This window comes from Leopardus geoffroyi, chromosome C3 (assembly GCF_018350155.1).
Source record: "Leopardus geoffroyi isolate Oge1 chromosome C3, O.geoffroyi_Oge1_pat1.0, whole genome shotgun sequence".
Taxonomy (NCBI): domain Eukaryota; kingdom Metazoa; phylum Chordata; class Mammalia; order Carnivora; family Felidae; genus Leopardus; species Leopardus geoffroyi.
Window position 1 is genome coordinate 43,556,466 of NC_059338.1, and position 21,818 is coordinate 43,578,283.

At 41.5% G+C, this 21,818-nt stretch overlaps 1 protein-coding gene across 1 annotated transcript; it reads right to left on the bottom strand.

Moving 5' to 3' along the window:
• Positions 1–3,067: 3,067 nt before the first annotated feature.
• Positions 3,068–5,679, bottom strand: LOC123586469 (transmembrane epididymal protein 1-like). Its single transcript, XM_045455704.1, has one exon. The coding sequence runs from the start codon at positions 4,033–4,035 to the stop codon at positions 3,130–3,132; it is 906 nt and encodes a 301-aa protein (XP_045311660.1). The 5' UTR covers positions 4,036–5,679; the 3' UTR covers positions 3,068–3,129.
• Positions 5,680–21,818: the final 16,139 nt, after the last annotated feature.

A 21,818-nucleotide genomic window follows, 5' to 3' on the forward strand; every position in this document is an offset into this window, starting at 1 on the left:
AAGATCCTACTTTTTGAAAATCTGCTTTTTCTCAAAATTGGTTAACCAATTTTTAAAACATTTTTTTTAAATTTATTACCCATTTGTTCTTCTGAGACATAGTCATTTATATCTTCTGCCCGTTTTTTTTTTTTAATATTATGTTGCTTTTTTGTTTGCTAATGTTTGAACATCTCTGTATATTCTGAGCATCAGATTATTTTCCTCTGTTCCATTTGTTGAAAATATCCTTCACAGTATCTCTTTTATCTCTTTTGCTTATGTCTTTTAGTTGTGGTAAATTTAAATAAAATGGGTAATCTTTTCAATTTTTTTTCCCAGAAAAATGTTCATGTCTTTTAATATAAAATATCCTCCTTTAATCCCTTCAAAACATTTTTCTAGGCTTACTTGCTCATGTTTATTTTCTTCAGTCTATCTATTATTGTGTGTGTGTGTGTGTGTGTGTGTGTGTGTGTGTGTTGTATGAGATAGAAACTAGGCTATTGTTATTTGTTTGTTTTGTTTTTCCAAGTGCAAAGCCAGTTATTCCTCACATTTTTTGAAGAGCCCATTCTTAACATGTATTTAATTTTTCCACTACGTATTTCTGTTTCTGGAGACTTTGTCACATTACACAATGTTGATTTAAGGCTCTATGATGATACTTGCTTTCTCCTACACCACAGTTTTAATGACTGAATTCTTATAGTGTATTATGAAAGCTGGTAAAGCAATTTATTCCTCATTTTTTTCTTCTAGGAAAAAAAAAGACCTAGGGTCTTCTCTATGTTTCTTTCCCAGATATATTTTAGAATAAGTTTACTGAATTCAATTAAAATAACGTGGAGAATTTTTTGATTAGAAGTATATTTAAGTAGGTTTCTGGGGTGCCTCGGTGGCTCAGCCAGTTAAATGTCTGACTCTTGGTTTTGGCTCAGGTCGTGATCTCACAGTTTGCGGGATTGAACCGTGTCAGGCTCCACACTGATAGCAAGGAGCCTACTTGGGATTCTCTCTCCCTCTCTCTGCCCCTCCCCCACTTGTGCTCTCTCTCTCTCTCTCTCTCTCTCTCTCTCTCAATAAATAAATAAATCAATAAATAAATAAACTTAAATAAAAATCAATTAATACATAAATAAATACATACATACATACATAAAAACATTTCTGTAAATGCAAGTATGTTGCCTGGAAGGTATGTTTTATGATGTATTATGTTAGGAGAAATTCATTTATTATTAGAGATTTCCTTAGCAGTTTAGAAATGGGGCACAAATAACTTGTTAAGACCAATGAGTTGTTTTCTGTATTTCTTCATCATTTACCATGATTATATTAAAATGGCAATAAAAAAATTGGGAGCCCCAAAGAAAACTAATGGGAAAGCACTCAGGAACTAAGTGTAACAGGAGAAACAAGAAGGATTAGAAATACTCAAAGAAATATGTTGTTCCTGGCTCTGCTCTGGCCTGTATCTAGAAATATAAGCCCTAGCCAGAAGCGCAAGGGCCTATCAGCCTCTTCATACCCCAAGGAGCCAAGGGGGTAGAGACAAGCATACTCTTTAAGAGGAGGGGCATGGGTAATTGCACTGTTCTACTCATGCACAGTGGGTATCCTCACTGCCTACTTTCTGCCCATTCCTTGTCTGGATCAGTCAACCCCTCCTCTGCAGAGAAGTCAGTGGAGCCCAGGCTACAGAAGCAGGCACTTGACTTTCAGACCTGCCAGCTTAGGTTTCTGTCCTGACTCTGGCCAGCCATGAGTCTTTGGGCAAATTAGCCCATCAGAGTCTTAGTTGTAGAAACTTCTGGAAAGCCAACAGGGGGTACATTATGCAGATAAACTAAGCAATAACATACAGAGAAACTTTTTCAAATAGGTCAGTGGAGGTTTTATTTTACACACAGAGCAGGAAGTGAGTGGACACACTGCTTAGATGATTTAGACTTTAGACTGTAGATGCCTCCCTGAGAGTTCACAGAGCAGTCAAACATTATATTTAGGAGACACAGGAAAAGGAGGCTCTGGAAGAAAATGAAACTTCCTTAAGTATCAACCACATAGAGGACAATGTTATATCCTGGAATATGCAAAGCAAATTAGGTAACTAGGATATGACAAATTCTCCATTCTTAAGGAGACTACCTTTCAGTGAGGCAAAACTTCCTCATGAGAAATAGGACAGAGCCGAATGTATCAGCAGTGTGGGCAAAATCACAAAGCACAATTAGATGGGTTGCTGAAGAGTTACAGGTCAAAGGAACATAACAAATGTTTCTGGAGAAGGAATTCTTGGTGGTAGCAGTGCGAGGAGATTTAATGCTGGGTAAAAAAATAACTCTGTGTACTAAATATGTGACTGGCACTGGCATTTTCTAAATTGTACACCTTATTATTTGGCAAAGGCACAAGAGTAGTACATAATAAATTAGGATCTAGTAGGTTGCTGGTGGGACTGGTGGTAGTTAAACAAGTAGCTTATAAGCTTGCTTTGCCTGGATTAGAAGTCAGGAATAAGACATGTGGTGGCATTTAATGAAAATTTGGCTTATGGAAATTTGAAAAATTGTGATATGAAATTACTGATTTTCACTTTATGTGCAAAATTTGAAATGATATGAATCTACCCAAATTAAAAAATATATATGAGATTCTTACCACTTCAACGAGGTGGGATAAGTGAATTGTACCACATCTGTTTCCACATGGTGTTGTCACTTAAGCTGGGAAACAGAAACACCCAATATTGCAGTTTTGATTTATGAGAAGTTTTTATTCCTTGAGTAAAATCCTAGAGAAGTAGCTGGTGGCGGCATGACTGCTAGACTCTGCTCTCCTCCCTTAGAAGGCCTCCCTTCTATCGCATCCTCTGCCCCCCATGGCTTTTACACTTTCCTACTCCCCTGGTGCTCTCTCTACCACCCCATCAATCCCATCAGCATCTCTTTCTCAGGTTCCTCTCTCCTCATCTCCTCAGCAACTAGAAGATCAAGGGCAGGAGATGTACCAGCAGATGGAGACCAACTGCTCTCCTTCATGGCCATTACCTTCACTGGGGACCGAAAAGGGTACACTGCACATGTCTGAGAGAACACACAAGGGAAAAGATGAGTGGACAATGTGCCAGGCATTCTAGGCCCTGTCTCAGGGAGAGCTCTTTGAAAGGAGAGGAGCCTGGTCGTCTTTCTCTGACTGTTCCACTTCCCGCAGCAATTTGTAGAGGGGTCCTGTAGTGCCCTTGTGATGTGGAGCTTCTTTGGATTCCATCAGCTTCAAGCTGGGACAGTAACAATGAGGCCAAAAGGAAGAGATTCCATAGATTCCCAGCAGACACAAAGCATTGATCATCACATGCCAACAGAAGAAGGTGGTGATAAACATGATGTCACTGATGTCATCATCCTGCCATGGGTAGCCAGTGACTGGTCTGTACAGAATAAATCCCCCCTGTATCAGCCAGGAGCCCATCGTCAGAAACAGAAAAGTCTCAATCAGCAAGAGGTGAAATGTGTCAGGAGTCCACAGCTCTATGGTCAACACCAGCATCAACAGGAACACCACCACGATGAGCAGATAATGAATCTGAAGCTCTATCCCGGTTGAGTCCTGGACGTGTGACATCAACAGCAGCAGGAGCACATAGAAGGTCAGGACCAGGGTACCTTTCTCTAGGACCACACACCTCTGAGGTAGCAAGTTCTTGCTCATGACATCTACACAGCCATTGAGGGTAAAGAGGATGAACATAGTGAGGTGCTGCCACTCTTTGGGGTACATAAATCTTGGTGGGTACTTCTTGTTCATCAACACCATCCCATCATCAAGACAGAAGACTACATAAATTGTTAAGATGGAACCAGTCACTATCTTCAGCAAACCTCCGTAGGATATTATCCACAGCCTGGCCCATATTCCCTTATGCCTGGGAGGGCATGAAGGACAGAGGAGAGAGTCATTGACTATCATGGCCTTAAAGACCACTGTGGCCTGATACAGTCCATAGGAGAAAAGATACAGTCCTGGGTATGTATGCCCTATGAATTTTCCCATGAAATTATAGGTCTGTCTTCCTAAGGAGTGAGGACAAAACTCAGGACCTCACTGCTCTCCTCTCTATTGAGGGCCCTTCAAGTTGTAGGCTACATATACAAAGCTAACTTCTACCTCTTTTTATCATCTCTCTCTGCCCACTGCTCCCAGAGAGAATTCAAAGTTCTGGACAAGAGCCTACACTTTTGGTAATGAGTCTCATTGTTCCATTCCATTCTAGTACACTGGACTTCTGCCAAAAAAAAGGAAGGTGAATATTTCCTAGTATGTACCTGTGAGAATGTGCACTCTCCTGAGCTCTGTGTTTGGGCTTTTGAGATGCTTCTTGTCACACTGTCCCTCTCTCCCATGACCTGCTTTCTTCTGCTCCTGTCCAGTGCTTAGAGAAGTAGTAGAGTGGTGCATGAACTGTAGATTACCCAGAAACAGCCTTGGTTACTCACAAATATTTGTGTATTTTTTAAGAACGCTTACTCACATCTTTGACCGTATATTGAAAGAAAATATATTCTCCCTGAAAATAAAAATTTGTAAACATTTGGGGATGTGCTCACATACACACATACTAAGTACCTACCTGGCCACTTCATTTCTCTGTAACAGATTTGGGGACCCACCAAGAAAGCCCCTCATTTGCCCCCAAATCTTTCTCTACTGGATAGTAGATAAACTTGAAAAACCACTTTTTGAGATGAATTTGGGAATGTTAAGGTGTACTTTGTTGTTAAAATGCAAATATTTTCAGACATAGATTCAGTGAGCTGTTTATATTTAATGTGAATAAGTTCATCAACTTTATTTTCTAATTACATTTGCTATATGCCTAATACTTATAAGTAGAAAAAGTCTTAGGCAGTGGTTGATAGCCAACTGCATCTGAGGTAATACATCCTGGGCAAGTGTCTTCATATAGAGGGATGGTAAAGAGCAAGGTACAGGGAACATGAGTCAGGCCCTTGGTCACACAGTGGTTCTGGATTTATTGCAAGAGGTACGGGGAATAGAGTTACACTGACAGTGATATAGGTGTGTGGAAGAGGAGGAAGTTCATCACTCGAGATAAAAAATGCAGACATCACAATCTTCTGCATAATCAGAGTACAAGCAATACTGTGGGGCAGAAAAGCAGCACCTATATGCTGATAGCACCCCCAGTGGGGAGGAGGACTTACACCCAAGTCACAGCACTGACTCTGAGCCCTGACCAGTATCTCTCTTTCCTACACCCACTTAATATCAGAAAACAAAAAAACAAAACAAACAAACAAAAACAAAAACAAAAACAAAAAAAATGAACCCAGTCTGTCCATGTCCTTGAGGATGAAGGCCATTTCTTGACAGTGGGAGAGTGAGGATTTGAGTATAAAAGTGCTGTACGAGAGAGAGCTGAAGATTACAGAGGGATTTGCCTTCCTTTTTCCATTTTAATTTCAACTTTCCTTTCTTACACAAGTGTGGCATACATTGGCCAGCAATTCACTATATTCATATCCTTTTCTTCCTTTGCGTACTGATAAACTACATTTCCTACCCTGCTTTGCAATTGAGTTCTAGCCAATCAGGGTATAAATGGAAATGATACAGATTACTTCCTGGTCTCACTCATTAAATTCTCCCTTACATACTCTTCCATGTTATTTTCCTTTCTCTGGCTTTAGACAGAATATCACAGCTTACTATATGTTGTTGAGAATAGAGGAACTCTAGGTTGGAAGGAACAGGTTTCCTGGACTACTTCTAGGAAACCTATACTTTTGTTCAGGAACACTCATTTTGGACTATAAATAAACAAGGAATAAGCTATTTTTCTTGAGCTATGGAAATTTTCACATGTGTTTGCTATTGTGGCTAGAATACCCAAGCTAATGCAAAACTAACACAGACTTCATAGAAAAAATTTAGAAAAAGTCATAAGCAAAATGAGAGAAAAATAAGTGCCTGTAGTTCCAAACTTGATGATAACCACTGCAAAACCCCAGCTTTATGAAAGCAGGGCTGTGAAATGGAAAAAAAAAATGATGAAATTGAGAAACCAGGATTCCAGTCCCAATGTCCACCTAATGAGTAGAACTTTGGCTTCTCTATTAATGAAAGGAAAGAACTGTGGCATCTGTATTCTTTAAGTTGAGAGAGAGAGAGAGAGAGAGAGAGAGAGAGAGAATGGATGGGGAGGAGGTGGGAGGGAAACACTTGGGGGGTTTGTATAGGGAATGATTTTGTCACCCCACAATTTTTCCTTTTTAGCTAGTGGTCAAAACACCCAGAAAACTTCAAAGAGCTGGAATGGTCAAGGAGAGGAGGTATAAAGGGAAGCAAGAGTATGACATTGTGATACAGCGGACTAGGGAGGAGAAATCTCTGGTACTTTCTGTGGTTCTTGTCTTGACCTGGGGAATTGTTGAGCTGCTCTGAGGGGAATTGGCTCTCAGTACAGCAAAGCCCATTTCTCCACTGAGTATCTACCATCATCAAAGAGCTGGTGTGTTTTTCTGAGTAGCTCAATTCTACCTAGAATGGACTGCAGGTGTCAGAAAAGACTGGGGTCACTAGTAGTGTTATCTCCAGCACCTCAGTGCTGTGGGTCTAATAGACATAGTAGATGCTGGGGGACAAGCAGATACCACTTATCTCCCGACCACCACATTTTTTTTTTTTATTTGATGTGGAAAAGTAAATTGGGCTATTTTTATTTTTTTATTTTTTAAATATGAAATTTATTGTCAAATTGGTTTCCATACAACACCCAGTGCTCATTCCAACAGGTGCCCTCCTCAATACCCATTACCCACCCTCCCCTCCCTTCCACCCCCCATCAACCCTCAGTTTGTTCTCAGTTTTTAAGAGTCTCTTATGCTTTGGCTCCCTCCCTCTCTAACCTGTTTTTTTTTTTTTTTTTCCTTCCCCTCCCCCATGGTCTTCTGTTAAGTTTCTCAGGATCCACATAAGAGTGAAAACTTATGGTATCTGTCTTTCTCTGTATGACTTATTTCACTTAGCATCACACTCTCCAGTTCCATCCACGTTGCTACAAAGGGCCATATTTCATTCTTTCTCATTGCCAATGTTTATAGCAGCACTTTCAACAATAGCCAAATTATGGAAAGAGCCTAAATGTCCATCAACTGACCACCACATTTATCTTCAGCTTTGGCCATTCCTGGTAGCTGTGAGGCAGTGATCAGAGGAGATAAGAAAATAACAGTATTGACCCAAGAGCAATGCGAGGTTGAAAGTGGCAAGTATGGGGACAAAGCAGTCCCACTTCAGGTTCCGTCAGGTCGCCACCTTGACCAGGCACCAGCACTACATGTTGTTCATTAAAACACGAACATCCTGATTTCAGACTCTGAAGATAGGAATCACCTATCCCAAACCAGGTGGTACACTGCCCACGAGTAGCTGAGAAGGAAGCCAAAGTTGGTGAATAATTAGCAGAACTGGCAGACAGCTCCAGAGTCTGTGGACAGTGAGTACCTGGACAGCTGTTTCATGGGGGCAACTTTGCTTGATCACAGGAGCCCATGGAGGTCCTACATGTCCTAGCTGTTCCACACTGAGACTACCCTCAGACCTGACCTCCCCCCACCACCCCCATTCTCAAGGGGCCTCAGGCACAGCCACTGCCACTTGTCTGGTACAAAATGCCAGAGTGAGCAAGAGTGTCCTCAGGAAGTGAGTGAACATGAATTTACCAAATGTTGTGAGATAATCTTGTTCTCACAAAGCTTCCAATATAATTAAATGTGTAGTACACACAGATACACACGTACATAGAAAATATACAAATATACGTTACAGAATTGTGTAGAATTAGTAAATGTCATGCTGAGTGGTGTGAAGAGGGCATTTCAGATTTCAATGACAGGAGTTGTTTGTGAGGGAGGTTCAAGTTTAATCAGAATTATCCTTAGATATGTCCTAGAAAACTGCTAGTAACTCAGGGAAGGTTTTAGTGCCATGCTTTCAAAAGCCTTTATACCAACTTTTAAAGAATCCTTCATTTCTTATCATTGCAGGGCAGATATGACTAAGAAACCAGGATATATGTGTTCTAGAATGGCAGAGTCAATCAAGTGCTTGCACCATCAGTCTCTAATGCTAAGTCAAGGGCACTTATGGGAGAAGGAGTAGGACTGGGATGAGATGGGAAAAGAGGTGAGGCTGAGAACTTTGACCTCCCCAGTTCCTTAGGATCTGACTTTCTGCTGGAGGAAACCTCTCTTCCTACCTGAGAGAAAAAGGCTTCCTCTGCATGACCACCTTTCAATGACTGTACCAGGGAGAGTCCTGTCCAAGGGGATGCCAGTCTCTGTAGGACCCACTCACATCACTCTTAATGCATCCATGTCCGTAACAAGACTAGCTCTCAACAGAGCCCAGACATGTATGTACAGGACCTAGTCTGAAGTGGGAGAGGAAACCAAAACACCAAAAGAATTACAAGGCCCCACAAATCAGTTTTGGCAAGAGTGTGGGGAGCATGGATATTTGACCACATGAAGTGAAATTGGATTGCTGATTAAGACACAGTTATCAATATGAGTTTACTTTCCTGCGGTTCTAGGTTTAATATGCAGCTTAAGCACTGGGAATGATGTAAAAAGTCAACTAGGTTGGCCAATTGAAACCTGGACTTCATGATGGCTTACAGTCAGTGAAGTTGACATACTGGAATTTCCCTGGCAGACTCTAAAGAAACACTGCCAAATGGAACTTTCTTCAAAGATGGGAATTTTCTATAATCTGTGCTGTCCGATATGATAACTTCTAGCCAGCTATGGCTGTTGAGAACTTGAAATGTGGCCAGTGCAACTAGGGAACTGAATTTTTAGTTTTAGTGATTTATATTTAGCCACATGTGGATAGTAGCCATTGTATTGAATGATGCAGTTCTAATATAGGGAGTCTGAAGGCTCAGGGAAATGGCAAGGACACTTCATTTTTTATCTAAATTCACTCTGGCTGCATCCCACAGGTTTTGATATATGGAGTGGTCTCATCACCACTTACTTTTCAATAATTTTTACATGTCTTTTTATTTTCTACTTAACCCAAAAGTTATCTAGGAAAACATCTTTTAATTTGCACATCCTTTTTAAATTATCCTTTTTATGTTGATGTTATTTTTGCTTTTTACAAATATGTTGTTCTTCATAAATATTCCATGAGAAGTATTTGAATATTCTACATTCCTATTAATTTTTATGTGTTATTTATGTGGTTTTTATGAGGACTACTGAGACGGGTGTATTATGTTTTTTTTTTTTTTTTTTTTTTTACTATGACTCTGGATTTGTTCATTCTCTTTTTACTTCTTTTTAAAATTCTCTTTATTTTTTTCAGTTTTTATTTTATGCACATAGCTGCCTAATGTTAATATGTTAAATTCATAATTGTCATATCTTTTTGGTGAAGTGAATATAAGAGAAGAAAACAAGGGTGTCTGGGTGGCTCAGTCGGTTAAGCATCTGACTTTGGCTCAGGTCATGATCTCACAATTTGTGAGTTCAAGCCCCACATTGGGCTGTCTGCTGTCAGCACAAAGCCTGCTTCAGATCCTCTGTCTCCCTCTCTCTCTGCCCCTCCCCTGCTCTCCCTCTCTCTCCAAAAGATAAATAAACATTACCAAAAAAAAAAAAAAAACAAACAAAAAAAAAACAAACAAACAATCGTATTTTTCCCTTTTAATTATTATGGTTCTCATCTTTAGTTTTCTTTTGTTTGATATTAGTTTTTTAATATCTTATTTTCTTTTATTATTTTTATAGTATACTTACATGCGTATGTTTTCAATCCTCTGGTGTCTGTTGTGTAAGCATGTCTTGCACTTACCTTAACTTTGTATTTTAACCTGTTCTGAAAATCTGTGTTTCTTTGACAGGGCAATTTAAGATACTTACTCTTATTGTGATCATTGATATATTTGGACTTCTTTTTTTTTTTTTTTTTTTTTTAATTTTTTTTTTCAATGTTTATTCATTTTTGGGACAGAGAGAGACAGAGCATGAACAGGGGAGGGTCAGAGAGAGAGGGAGACACAGAATCGGAAACAGGCTCCAGGCTCCGAGCCATCAACCCAGAGCCTGACGCGGGGCTCGAACTCACGGACCGCGAGATCGTGACCTGGCTGAAGTCGGACGCTTAACCGACTGCGCCACCCAGGCGCCCCTATTTGGACTTCTTTTTAACCTTTTATTTTATGGTTCTGTGTTCCTTTTTTGGTCCTGACCCCAGTTCCTCCTTTGAAAATATTTCCATAGGAATGAGTAACTTATGTTTCCCAGAATTAAAATTTCCACTGAAATAAATATATGTCTCTTGGAACTGAAGGTTATGGGACTTGAGACTGGTGACACATTACTGTGTTTCTATGCTCTCCACATTTATACCCCTTCAGCTCCAGGTTTGTAAAACTTTACAAATAGTCCTGTGGAATCTTGGAAATTTGACATATGCCATCTGGCATGTCACATAAGTCAAAACTGTCTGTCTGTGGGTTCTCATAGCACCAGTGGTTAATGTGAAAACCTCTATTCTTTCATTCCTCATAAGTGAATTTTTACACTTATGTGTAAAATTCACTTATTAAATCCCCAAATTTAAGAAAAATGAAGGTCGCACCTCACCGGTACCTCATTCAAAGCCACACCATCAAGTGCACCAGTTATTGGTTATAATCTTTCTTGCCTGCTAAGACTAGAACATTATGAGAGATCCTAAGAAACAGTAGAGTGAGGCGGTTAATAGTACAGACTTTAGGATTACTCTGCCATGGTTGGAATCTCTTATTCCATGGTTGGAATTTCATTTATTCCTCATAAGTATAATATGGGGTCAATAATAGTATCTCCTCATGGGGTTACTGTGAGGTTTAGAAAAGACAATCCATGTAAAAACACTAGGCACAATCCTTGATATGCAGTAAGAACTCAGAAAATGGTAGCTGATATTGTAAGCAATCATCTTAGTTCACACCCAGGACTCTAGACTAGACTATTTTCATACAAATTGCTGTTTCCTTATGGTCCTCCCCCTTCCCTGAAGGAGAGCCTTGGAGCTCCTTGAAGACTCATGAAGAGACATAATCTACTTCTCTTGGTATTCTTAGTATCCCCAAAGCTGACTGAAGTTGTCAGTCAGTGAACAGAGCAGTTGGGGTTTAAGCAGGTGCTACAGGCGTTGGCCTCATACTGGCAACCTCTGTCCTATGTTTACATTTTGTCTGCAGTTGCTGCATTAAGAAGACCTGCCCTTAATGAAATATTCAGTCCTAGATCTTTTCATGTCCCAAATTAACTTTAATGAGCAAACAGGGAAAGATCAAGAGGGCTGCGACTAGGACTTAGGGGAAACTTTGAAGCAGAAGCCAGGATGGGGTAGATGCCCTCTGGAGATGGGCCAGCGTTTGCTTTTGATGACAGTGAACCTTCAGATCTTGTTCATTTGAGCTGCAAACAAGGGGCTCTGAGAATTCAGTATACCTGAGATTTCATTTTTTGCAATGTCTCTGTGTTCCTCATTCAACAAACATGTGTTGAATACCTACTGTGAGCATGAATCCTGCTCAAATGCTTTTATTATATGCTTTGGGTAATATCAAGGTGGGTAAGACACCGCCACTGCCCTCAAGAACTTTATGTTCTAGTAGAGGAAATAAGATGCACACAAATGGCCACATTGTGTGTTGGAGGGAAGGGGGTGGGGACTGTGACATGTAACAAAAGAGGTACAAATTTCCATCAGATTTTTAAATTTTTTTAACGTTTTTTATTTATTTTTGAGACAGAGAGAGACAGAGCACGAATGGGGGAGGGGCAGAGAGAGAGGGAGACACAGAATCAGAAGCAGGCTCCAGGCTCTGAGCCATCAGCCCAGAGCCCGACGCGGGGCTCAAACTCACGGACCGCGAGATCGTAACCTGTGCTGAAGTCGGCCGCTTAACCGACTGAGCCACCCAGGCGCCCCTCCATCAGATTGAGGAAGGAACAATTGCTTCCGCCTTGAAGGGAACCAAGACTGTTATATGCAGGAAGTTAGATTGAAGCTACCCTTTAAGCATGGTGGGATCTGGACAGGTAGGGGTGAGCAGTGGTCTTTCAGGTAGAGCACATGGTGAGAACTGGCAGGGAAGACCAGGGAACTTTTTGGTAATAGAAAGTTGTACTTACTCTGTTTCTTTTATATATATATATATATATATATATATATATATATATATATATATATATATATATAGTTGAATGATGGTAGTTTAGTGTCCCTTATGCTTATTTCTAGTTCTCTCCTTAGTCCAGTCCCTAAACTGGTGAGAAGCATACACCCAGGAATTTCTACTGGGCATCCCTACTGGAATTTCTACTTTGTTTGGGGGCAAAAAAAAAAAAAAAAAAAAAAAAAAAAAGGAGCTGCAGGTCAATACTGATGTTTAAATAAGGAGTTTAGGATTGCCACAGACAGTCCTCAGCAGAGGCAGTTTCCTCCTATCAGAAAAGGGCCCTATCCTGGATAGAATCAATCCTGGACTGATTATCCCTACTGTTCCTGTCCTTGTTACAAACTCCTGGATGGCATGGTCCTCTTTTCTGAGTGTCCATCACAGCTATACCACCTAACACCTCTTCTTTTAAGGACAGTTCCTTCACTGCTTCCCCAGGCTTCTGGTTGAAAGTCTAGTTGAAGACTTTCCCAGAAAGGAGCTTAAGAGTCCATCAGATGATCTGTTCTTACTAGAGTTGGGCTTCTGGACTTGTCTCAAGAGTAGTGGACTCATTTGGAGCCATATCTTGTCATTTTCCATTTTTGGTATCGAATTTAACAAACATTTAAAACAGGATCTTAACTGAAACTCATCCTTCTGTCTTTGAGTTTCAAAGGCTAGTCATAAAACTGTTGGTGGTAAATCCCATTGTCATTCCAAGGGGAGGTGCAGGAGGTCTATGTCAGACTTTTAAAGGAAAGTCCTAGAGTCATGCTGCTGGCTTTTGCTCACCACCCACCTCTTGCCCATCTAAGAAGTAGAGGTTGACAAGAGATTGGAAAATGGGGATTTCTTTGCAGAGAACTGTCAGTGTCCTATGCATTCTCTGCACCATCCCCACTGGCTAGTGTGAGGGATAAAGGTGCACTCCCTTTACTCCAGGCCATGCAACAGGGGCTCCAAGGGTGCTACACAGAGAGCAGGACATGTGTTACCTAGAGGGACAGAAGGCCGATGTCTGACTCTCACCTGGGAGTCCAGTGGCAAGAGGCTCTTATGGGGTTGTGCCTGCTTAGTGCAGAGTGGGGAGAAGTGGTACAGAGGGAGTGACGGAAGGGCAATGGCGGTGGTGTCCAAAGGCTGCATGTGAACCCTGTGAAAGTCAGCAGGCCTGGGCTTCTTCAAGGGTTCTTCCCCTAGAAAGCACCCTGGAGGGGCAAAGGGACCTAAGGGGCTCAAAGGGGGAGTCTCAGGTGGCCATGTGGAGAAAGCCTAGCCAGCACTCAGGTGGCTCAGTGGACAATCTCTGAGGAAGACAGAGGTATCCTTTGGAAAGAGGATCATGCAGAGGGCATGAACAAATATATCAGCCTCATAAGACCATGCTCCTTGCCCCAGTCTCTTTTTCTCTGAGTCCAACCTGGGACAGACCGGGTAGGGCAGCTAGAGAGTGGGCAGAGGTGAAGCGAGGAAGGGAGAGTAGCTGACCACATGCCACCTCAGCCACCTCCACCACCTCTGCGGACTTCTGAGCCTAAAGCATCCCAAGCTAGGAGATGAGGAGTTGTGAACTGGACAAAAGTTCAGAGTTTAGAAAATTTATGTGAATTGGTCTGGATGATGATGATGGTGATGATTATTATTTAATTTACATCCAAGTTAGTTAGCATATAGTGCAACAATGATTTCAGGGGTAGATTCCTTAATGCCCCTTACCCATTTAGCCCATTTCCCCTCCCATAATCCCTCCAGTAACCCTCTGTTTGTTCTCCATATTTAAGAGTCTCTTTGGGCTGGATTATTTGATAAGAGTATCAGGCTAGACCTATATTATCTGAGTGACTGAGATTTTGGCCCAGGAGCAAAGAAAATCAGTTCCACAGAGCAGGTTTAGGGGGCCATGGTAAGAAAGAATATATTGCTTCTGGCTTGCACCTGGATAGGTTGGGCTCATTCAACCAATTAGAGTCTGTGCTGTAACTGCACCTGTGTTAGGAGCTGTGGGAGTCACAGAGATAAACACGTCCCACTGCCTGCAATCCAGGAGCTGCTAGAGAACAGGAACACCTTTAATAAAAGGCATACCCTGAAAAGCCTGACAGTAACGTTCCAATGGAATATAGGGAAATGGGAAAGAAATTCCATCTTAGGATCCCCATGGGAGCCTTTGTAGAAGGGATCTGAGCTGGAGCAATTGGTATGGGTGGGGCAAATGCATTGAATACAGACAGAACTGCTTGAGACAAGATGAAAATACAAGAATGTGCAGGAATGCTTGGATATCAAAATTATACAGGCTGTGACTATGGCAGTTGGAATTAAAATGCAGGGTTTTAAAGATAAAAAACATAAAACAAAATTCTCACAGCACTTTACAGTTTGCAAAGTTCTTGTGGATATCTTATTTCATATGACAATTATCACAACCCATGGGATAGGTGGGGAATGTGTGTTTAGTGAATGAAATAACTGGGTCAGTGTTATTCTCTTATCCAGTAGTGCAGGGCTAGACAGTGACACAACTAGCAACTGAACCCAGGCTTCCTAGTTTCTAGTGTTGTTTGTTAGTTGTTCCATGGCATTTAATCCTGTCCCTCCACACATGTTATGAGCAGTTCAGTTCTAAAAACTATTTCATTTTTTACTTTTGGAATGATAGGGGTGTGTTGTGAGATTATGTGATTATATTGATTGATTGATTGATTGATTCATTCATTCATTCATTCAACAAATAATTACATTTTAGTGGAAGGGGAAAGACAATTAAAAATGAGCATTTATATATTAGATGCTGGTAAAGGCTAAATAGAAAATGAAACAGGGAAAAGGACTAGGACGTGCCGGGCCTGTGAGAGATTGCTATTTTAAATGAGAATATCACTGAAGCCTGATGTGATAATGGCAATGTTTGAGCAGAGACCTGAGCAGTGAGCTGGTGAGCCATGCAGATATCTGGGGGAGACGCTGGTTAAGACTATGGCAGTTATCCATGTGGGGTGTTATGGTGCTATGGACCAGGAGGAGAGGTGATGAGGGTGAGGAGTCATCAGATTTCACATGTTTTTTTCAAAAGAATCGAGAGAACCATTAGATGTGTAATAATATGAGAGCAAGAATGCCATCAAAAATGACACCAAGATTTTCAGTCTGAAAAACTGGAAAGATGTATTTGCATAGTTTTGAGTTGGCAAAGGCTTCAGGAGAAAAAGGATTTGCGGGAAAGATAAGAAGTTTATCTGGGGCACTTTCACTTTGAGATGCCTGTTTGATATTCAAGTATTAAAGGCAATTAATTAGAAATGCCTGGAGTTCAGGGAGAGGTCAAGGCTAGATTCTGATTTTGGAGGGAGCGTGTAGTTCTAGTGAGTGTCAGTGGAGTGGTTGTCAAGAACTGTGAAGTATCTGAATTTTACCTAGTTTATGAGCCAACAACTGAGTCTACCACAGCATCATGGATGTTGGCAGAAGATACGAACCTCTAGGGTCAAAGATAAAGACCTATATTACTCACAGTAGTTAGAGTAGGCAGAGTATCTGCTTTTTCCTGCCCCAGCACCCTGAGTCTCATTTCCCCAGGACAATGTGGAAGGGCCAGAGATACCTGCAAATGCCGTAGGTAGTGTGACAGGAGAGGAACCCAGGCTGAGGAAACCAGCATCTTTGTAATGTGCAGTAAGTGTACCTACCCTTGGCCCTGAAAGGGACACTACCTCCAGGTTTCAAATCTGTTTGCTATACAAACATCCCTGAAAAGATAGTTCAGAATAAAGTCAGCCATCATCTCTGCTCATGAGCTGTGCAGAAACCAAGAGACCATGGAGAATCATCTTCTCTACATGGTATCACCCGCTAAGGAGCACTATGGAAATTGTAAGGGGCACTTTTTGTTTTTATAATGATTGAGGGCTACTGTCATTTCACAGGCAGGAGCTGGGAATTTTAGATATCCTGCAATGTACGGGACAGTGTCACACAAAAAGACTTCTCTCATGTCCCATACAACTTTCAATGTTAAGCATTCACTTTAGTGAAAAAAATATATATAATTATTTGAATTATTTGAGTCCCAACTATATTTCTTTCTTTTTTTTTTAGAAATTAATTTTATTTTAAAATTTTTTATGTTTATTTTAGAGAGAGATTGAGACAGAGCACAAGTGGGGGAGGGCAGAGAGAGAGGGAGACAGAATCCGAAGCAGGCTCCAGGCTCTGAGCTGTCAGCACAGAGCTCGATGTGGGGTTTGAACCTATGAACTGCGAGATCATGACCTGAGACAAAGTCAGAGGCTTAACCAACTGAGCTACCCAGGCGCCCCTAGACTATTTCTGCTTTATAAAACATCCTTAGTACAGTTTGCTGTACATTTAATATTTAACCATTTAAATCAAAGGAACATTGTACTTTGTTTAGAATTTTATGAAAGTTATATACCACTTGGGGAAAAAAACACATTGCTACCAGCAGCACCAGTTATTTGAGTAGCCACACTTATCTCAGCCTACAGTTGTAGTGGACACAGTTACAGTGGTTTTATGTGTATGTGTACATACATTTATTCAGTCTTTATTTCATAAGGTCAAATATGAAGAGATTTGGGGGGGATATTATCTAACTTCTCTTAAAACTTATGCATTATGAGAAGATAGATGGAATACAGTCAGATTCTTGTACAAATTGCTGCTGAGAGATCAGTGAAGAAGAGCCCTGGAAATTGACCATTGGATTTAGCAGCATAGAAATCATTAGTGACCTTGAAAAGAGCAATTTCAGTGCAGAGTGGGGACAAGAGTCTCTTTGAAGTTGGTTCAAAAGAGCGTGAGAGGACAGGAATTGAGACACAAGAATAAACAACTTCTTTGAGGAGGTTTTCTGTATCAGGGAAGCAGAGCAATAGGGTGATCGGTAGAGCATTTGGCACAGTGCCTAGGACAAGAAAGGGCTCAGTACATTCGGGTCAGAGGAGGGCTTGATGACCCTTGGGAGGTGCTCAGGAAATGGTCTACTGCCTAGGTACTAACAAAAAGAAATGTAGGTATAGGGGCTGGCCGGGAAGGGCTTCTTGGAGTCTTTTCTTTTGAGTTTTAAAAGAAATGATGGAATTAGAGGAGGAGCACAGAGGTTGAGAGGGTGTTTCGGTCATGAGCCAAGGAACCAAAAAGGAGAAATGTTGAGGGAGGGACAGCTTGCCTGCCATGCCAGGGACTTTGTGGGGGAACAACCAGGCTTGAATAGGAGGACCTGGAAATACAGCTGACAGAAGACCTTGAATGCCAGACTGGCATTTATTTTGGGTCTGATGAATCAGTAGGGAGCCAGAGATCTTGAGCAGTCAGGGACATAATGGGAATATAGCATTAATTGTATTTTCAACTCCATGCTGTGCTTCTATTCCAAGTGTTGAAGTTGGACAGGTTACAACTCATGTTCCAGACAATCAAATGAGAAGCACATGTTTTTATGTTAACTCCAACCCTTAGTTTCTTCCCTAGGTTAGGACAATCCTGGGAATAAAATTCTGGGGAATAAAGATTAATGGAAAATAGAAACTCCCTTTAGGGATGTAAGGAGGGATGGGGAGAAGGGGTCCTCTTGAATAAGCACATTTGATGTTGGCTTAAAAACAGACTGTTTCTGCAGGAAACTGGGGAATGCTGTCTCAGCTGGCTTCTAGCAGCAGTCTCTGGTTTCTGAAGCAGGGGTGTGTATGCCTTAAGGGCGTCTCTCCTATTTCCATGAGTCAGGGTGAGGAAACAGTGACCTCGAGGGATATTTTAGTCAGCATCTTTTCGTCTTGTCACTTACGGTATTGAGGTTCTGACTGTGTAGGGTGGTGCAGGCCAGGACACATGGGAGTGTGTGGTGAGGATTTGTCTAAGAAGCGGTGTGGCTCAGGGGACAAGCGCCAGGCTTTGGCTCCAGCTGGACCTGGGTTTGAATTAGTGTTTCACCTACTGCTTATGTGACCTTTGACAGGTCCCTGAACCCTGATTACTTTATCTGTCAGAGAAGATGCTGAACCTCGTTAAGCCCCTCTCAGCCTCAGATTATAGTCTACACTTTGGCAATCCTATTTTGCTCACATGGTACAAGTTATAAGGAAAGCTCCAACAGGAGATTGCAGTCATATCTGAATTTTTTTTTTTTTAGATTATTAGATTATGACTCAATATCCCTTTTGATCCTGAGGCATAGGGAGATTGTACAGGTGCATAGTTGCAGGGAATGAGCAGGCAAAGAAAATGTAGACAGGTGGCTTTGGCTCTCGAAGCAGTTTGGATTGTAGCTTTCTATTAGATTGTCAACTGCTGGCTGGGATGACTGAGACACCAGATATGTTTCTATGAGTGTCAGAGCCTGGCTTGCCCCACTCCACCATGGAAAAATTGCAGTTTTTCCATGCAGCCAAAAAATTTTCCATGTAGCCAAAAAATTAGCTACATATGGGCAACCACAGGAATTCATTATGGCCAGTGAGGGAGGTGAGTCTAACTCCTCTACATGGAAGGGAGTTTGAATTATTATTCAAGTAGAACTTTGAAGGCTGGCCATGGGAACTGGGGGCCAGGGCTGCCTCTATGCCCATAGAGAAATGTGGAGAGATAGCCACACAGAAGCATGTGATCTGAAAAGCCTTCCATAATCTCTTCTCCTGAGTTGCCTCTTCTCTTTACCTGACCCTCACGAGCCAAAATACCTGAATTCTGCCATTGTATGGAGACCCAGAGCTGGTGTCTGGAGCTCAAACCCTTACTCTAGTATTCATTAGCTGTGTGAACTCATGCTAATTAGTTAGGCTTTATCAGCATCAGGGCCTTCGGTCTCAAAGTGAGAATAAATTAGCACAATTTCAGACACTTTTTGTGAAGACTAAATGATAAAAAACTATAAAGCCAGCTCAGTGTTTGTCTCAGACTACCTCAGTAAATGTTAGCAACAAGGACCAGAATATTACATTAGGATAATGACATTTTTAGAAAATGTTTTTTCAAGCATGATCACTTTCAAGTTTCACAACACCTTAACACCTAAGGAGAATATAATATCTAAAAATAATCCTCATTCTTTTTTAACTAGATGATTGAGGTTCAGAGAAGCTATGTGACTTTCCAAGTGTATCAAGTTAAAAAAAAAAAAGAGGAATTCAGTGGGGTGGTCCAACTTCAAATGCCAATTTTATTTTATCACAATACACTGTCAGCATGAACACTTGGAGAGAAGGGGACAGGGCAGTATTTGGTAGGAGTGGGAGGGCACACAGAAGGAAAAACGAGGGGGTGCTCACATTCATACTTGTATGCATGGAATTAGATGTTAACCAGTGCAATCTCTGAGAATACATATGTAATCGCACTCCACTCACCTTGGAAAACCATATATAGGAAACCTCACGTATTCAGAATGTAAAGAATGTCCAAGAGTAAAGAGCACCCCTAAAAATTTTCATTTGAGTTAATGTTCTAAGGTTCAAGCAGTGTAAGTTTGAACTCTGTAAGTTCAAGTTTTACAGAGAGGCACCTAAAAACCTCATTCAAAGTCAAGTTATCCTGCCTCGATATGCAGTGCTAGTTTGTCTTACGGATTCGTTCCCTACGTTATAGATTAGAAGCAGCGTAACCACTGAAGAAGAAAACTCACCCACTGACAGCAGATAAGAACTAGCCGGTGGCCTGATGAGAGAAAAAAGCTGTGACAAGCAGAATAAAACTTAAAAGATTTTAGCAGTTTGGGTCTGAGTGTAGATAACCACAGTGCTCACTCTGTATCCCATCCCCTGCTTCATGGTGTGCCTTCCTGTATGATGGCAGAACAGGATAACTGAGCCATAAAAAGACGAAAAAGTAGAATATATTCATCAGAATTTGTCAAAGGTAACAGATAAGTGTCTTAATACATTTTAGCAATAGTGATGCCTAAAATTGTTTTAAAAACTGAAGAAAAAGAGAACCTATTTTTATTCCAATTTCCTGGGCAATTCAATGGCACACAAACTTAAGTTTTATCCTCACTAAAAAGTAATTCATTTGCATAACCATTATCAAGTGCAGTGGACCAGTGGGTCAGATCTCAAAGTCATGGCACATCATTTCCTGTTGCAAAAGAGCGAGCCATTGAAAGCTCAATTTGAATTTTGTGTTTCTGTGTGTCAGGAAGACCTGGGAGGACTTGTCATTTGCATGTTGTGTATGTGTCCCTGCTATAATAAAAGTCTGCCTTTCTCCAGGTGCCTGGGTGGCTCAGTTGGTTAAGTGTCCGACTTTGGCTCAGGTCATGATCTCACGGGTTCATGGGTTTGAGCCCTGTGTCGGGCCCTGTGTGGACAGCTCAGGGTCTGGAGCCTGTTTCGGATTCTGTGTCTCCCTCTCTCTTGGCCCCTGCCCTGCTCACACTCTGTCTCTCTCTCTCCAAAATAAATAAACATAATTTTTTTTTTTTAAAGTCCCCCTTTCTCTGCTGGGGAAGAAAGTGGAAACTCACCCCGAAGGAATAAAAGGTATTGCCCTGACTACACTGCCAGGGTAGCAGATAGGCTTCTGTGTTCCTAAAGTTTGGAACTCTTCCTTCCTAGGAGGGTGGATGACTTTCTTTTTGCCCTGAAAATACAGACCTTTCCTGGTGGTGCTCAAACTATTGAAGCAGAAGGAGTCAGAATGGACCCTTGGGCTTCAGGAAGTTAGAAGTGAGCAGCATCCTGGCCCTGGAGAAAATTTCAGGGATTGGGAGTAAATGCACTCACTTCTTCTAAGTAGGCTTGGAGAGGGTCCCCAGGGATTGAATGGAAAGATAAGGTCCCGGGGCCCAGGCAACAGGCCTTAGTGTCTGAGGCCACACTGAGTGGCTGTGTTGCTCAGAGTGGCACTCCTTCATAGGCCTCTGCTAGCTTGAGCAGGGACTAGATTGTCGTAGCCACTACCTCACTGTGGCTGTATCACTAGAGACATAGAGATTCAAAGACATAGACACCATTGCTGTCTCTGTATCAAAAGCACGAGCACCACGCCTTGTCTCCTCTCTTTGTAAGAAAGGCTGTTTGACAGACTTCTGGGACTGTATTAGCCATGGGGTTCTTAGAGAAAGAGGGAGATAGGGAATGGTAGATGATGAAGGATCCATTTCCTGACAATCTGGTAGATTGCAGCTGGAGCCAGTTCTATTTTCATTTCAGAAGTGAATGACATTACTTCTGTCCAGAGAGTGTGAAACTCTTTATGCATATATATTTTTTTACATCTAGGTAGTTAGGAGACCAGGGAAAAGGGCTATATCCTTTCGTGTCTGGTCTTCACATAACCAGACCATTTGTTTTTAGGGCTATTCGAAGGAGATGGTTATTTTGATGCTCTTCTTAGCAGTCTCATCTACATCTATTAGATTTGGCATGGCGATGCTTCATCTGGCTAGTTAGCCAGCCAAAGACATATCAGAATAGCCTGGTGTTGCAGCACATTGAGAATTAAGTCTGGGCCCTGGAGGTGCTCTGAGGGAAGAAACTTGCTTGCATTTCCCATCATGAGAAATGAGAGCTTCCATACTGCCTGGAGTACTTGTAGTTTTTAGGGTTATTCTGAAAGCTGGCCAGTGTCTGCG

What these genes read in the sequence shown, in the direction of transcription:
- LOC123586469 (XM_045455704.1), bottom strand. Translation starts at nt 4,035, where the DNA reads ATGGGAAAATTCATAGGGCATACATACCCAGGACTGTATCTTTTCTCC.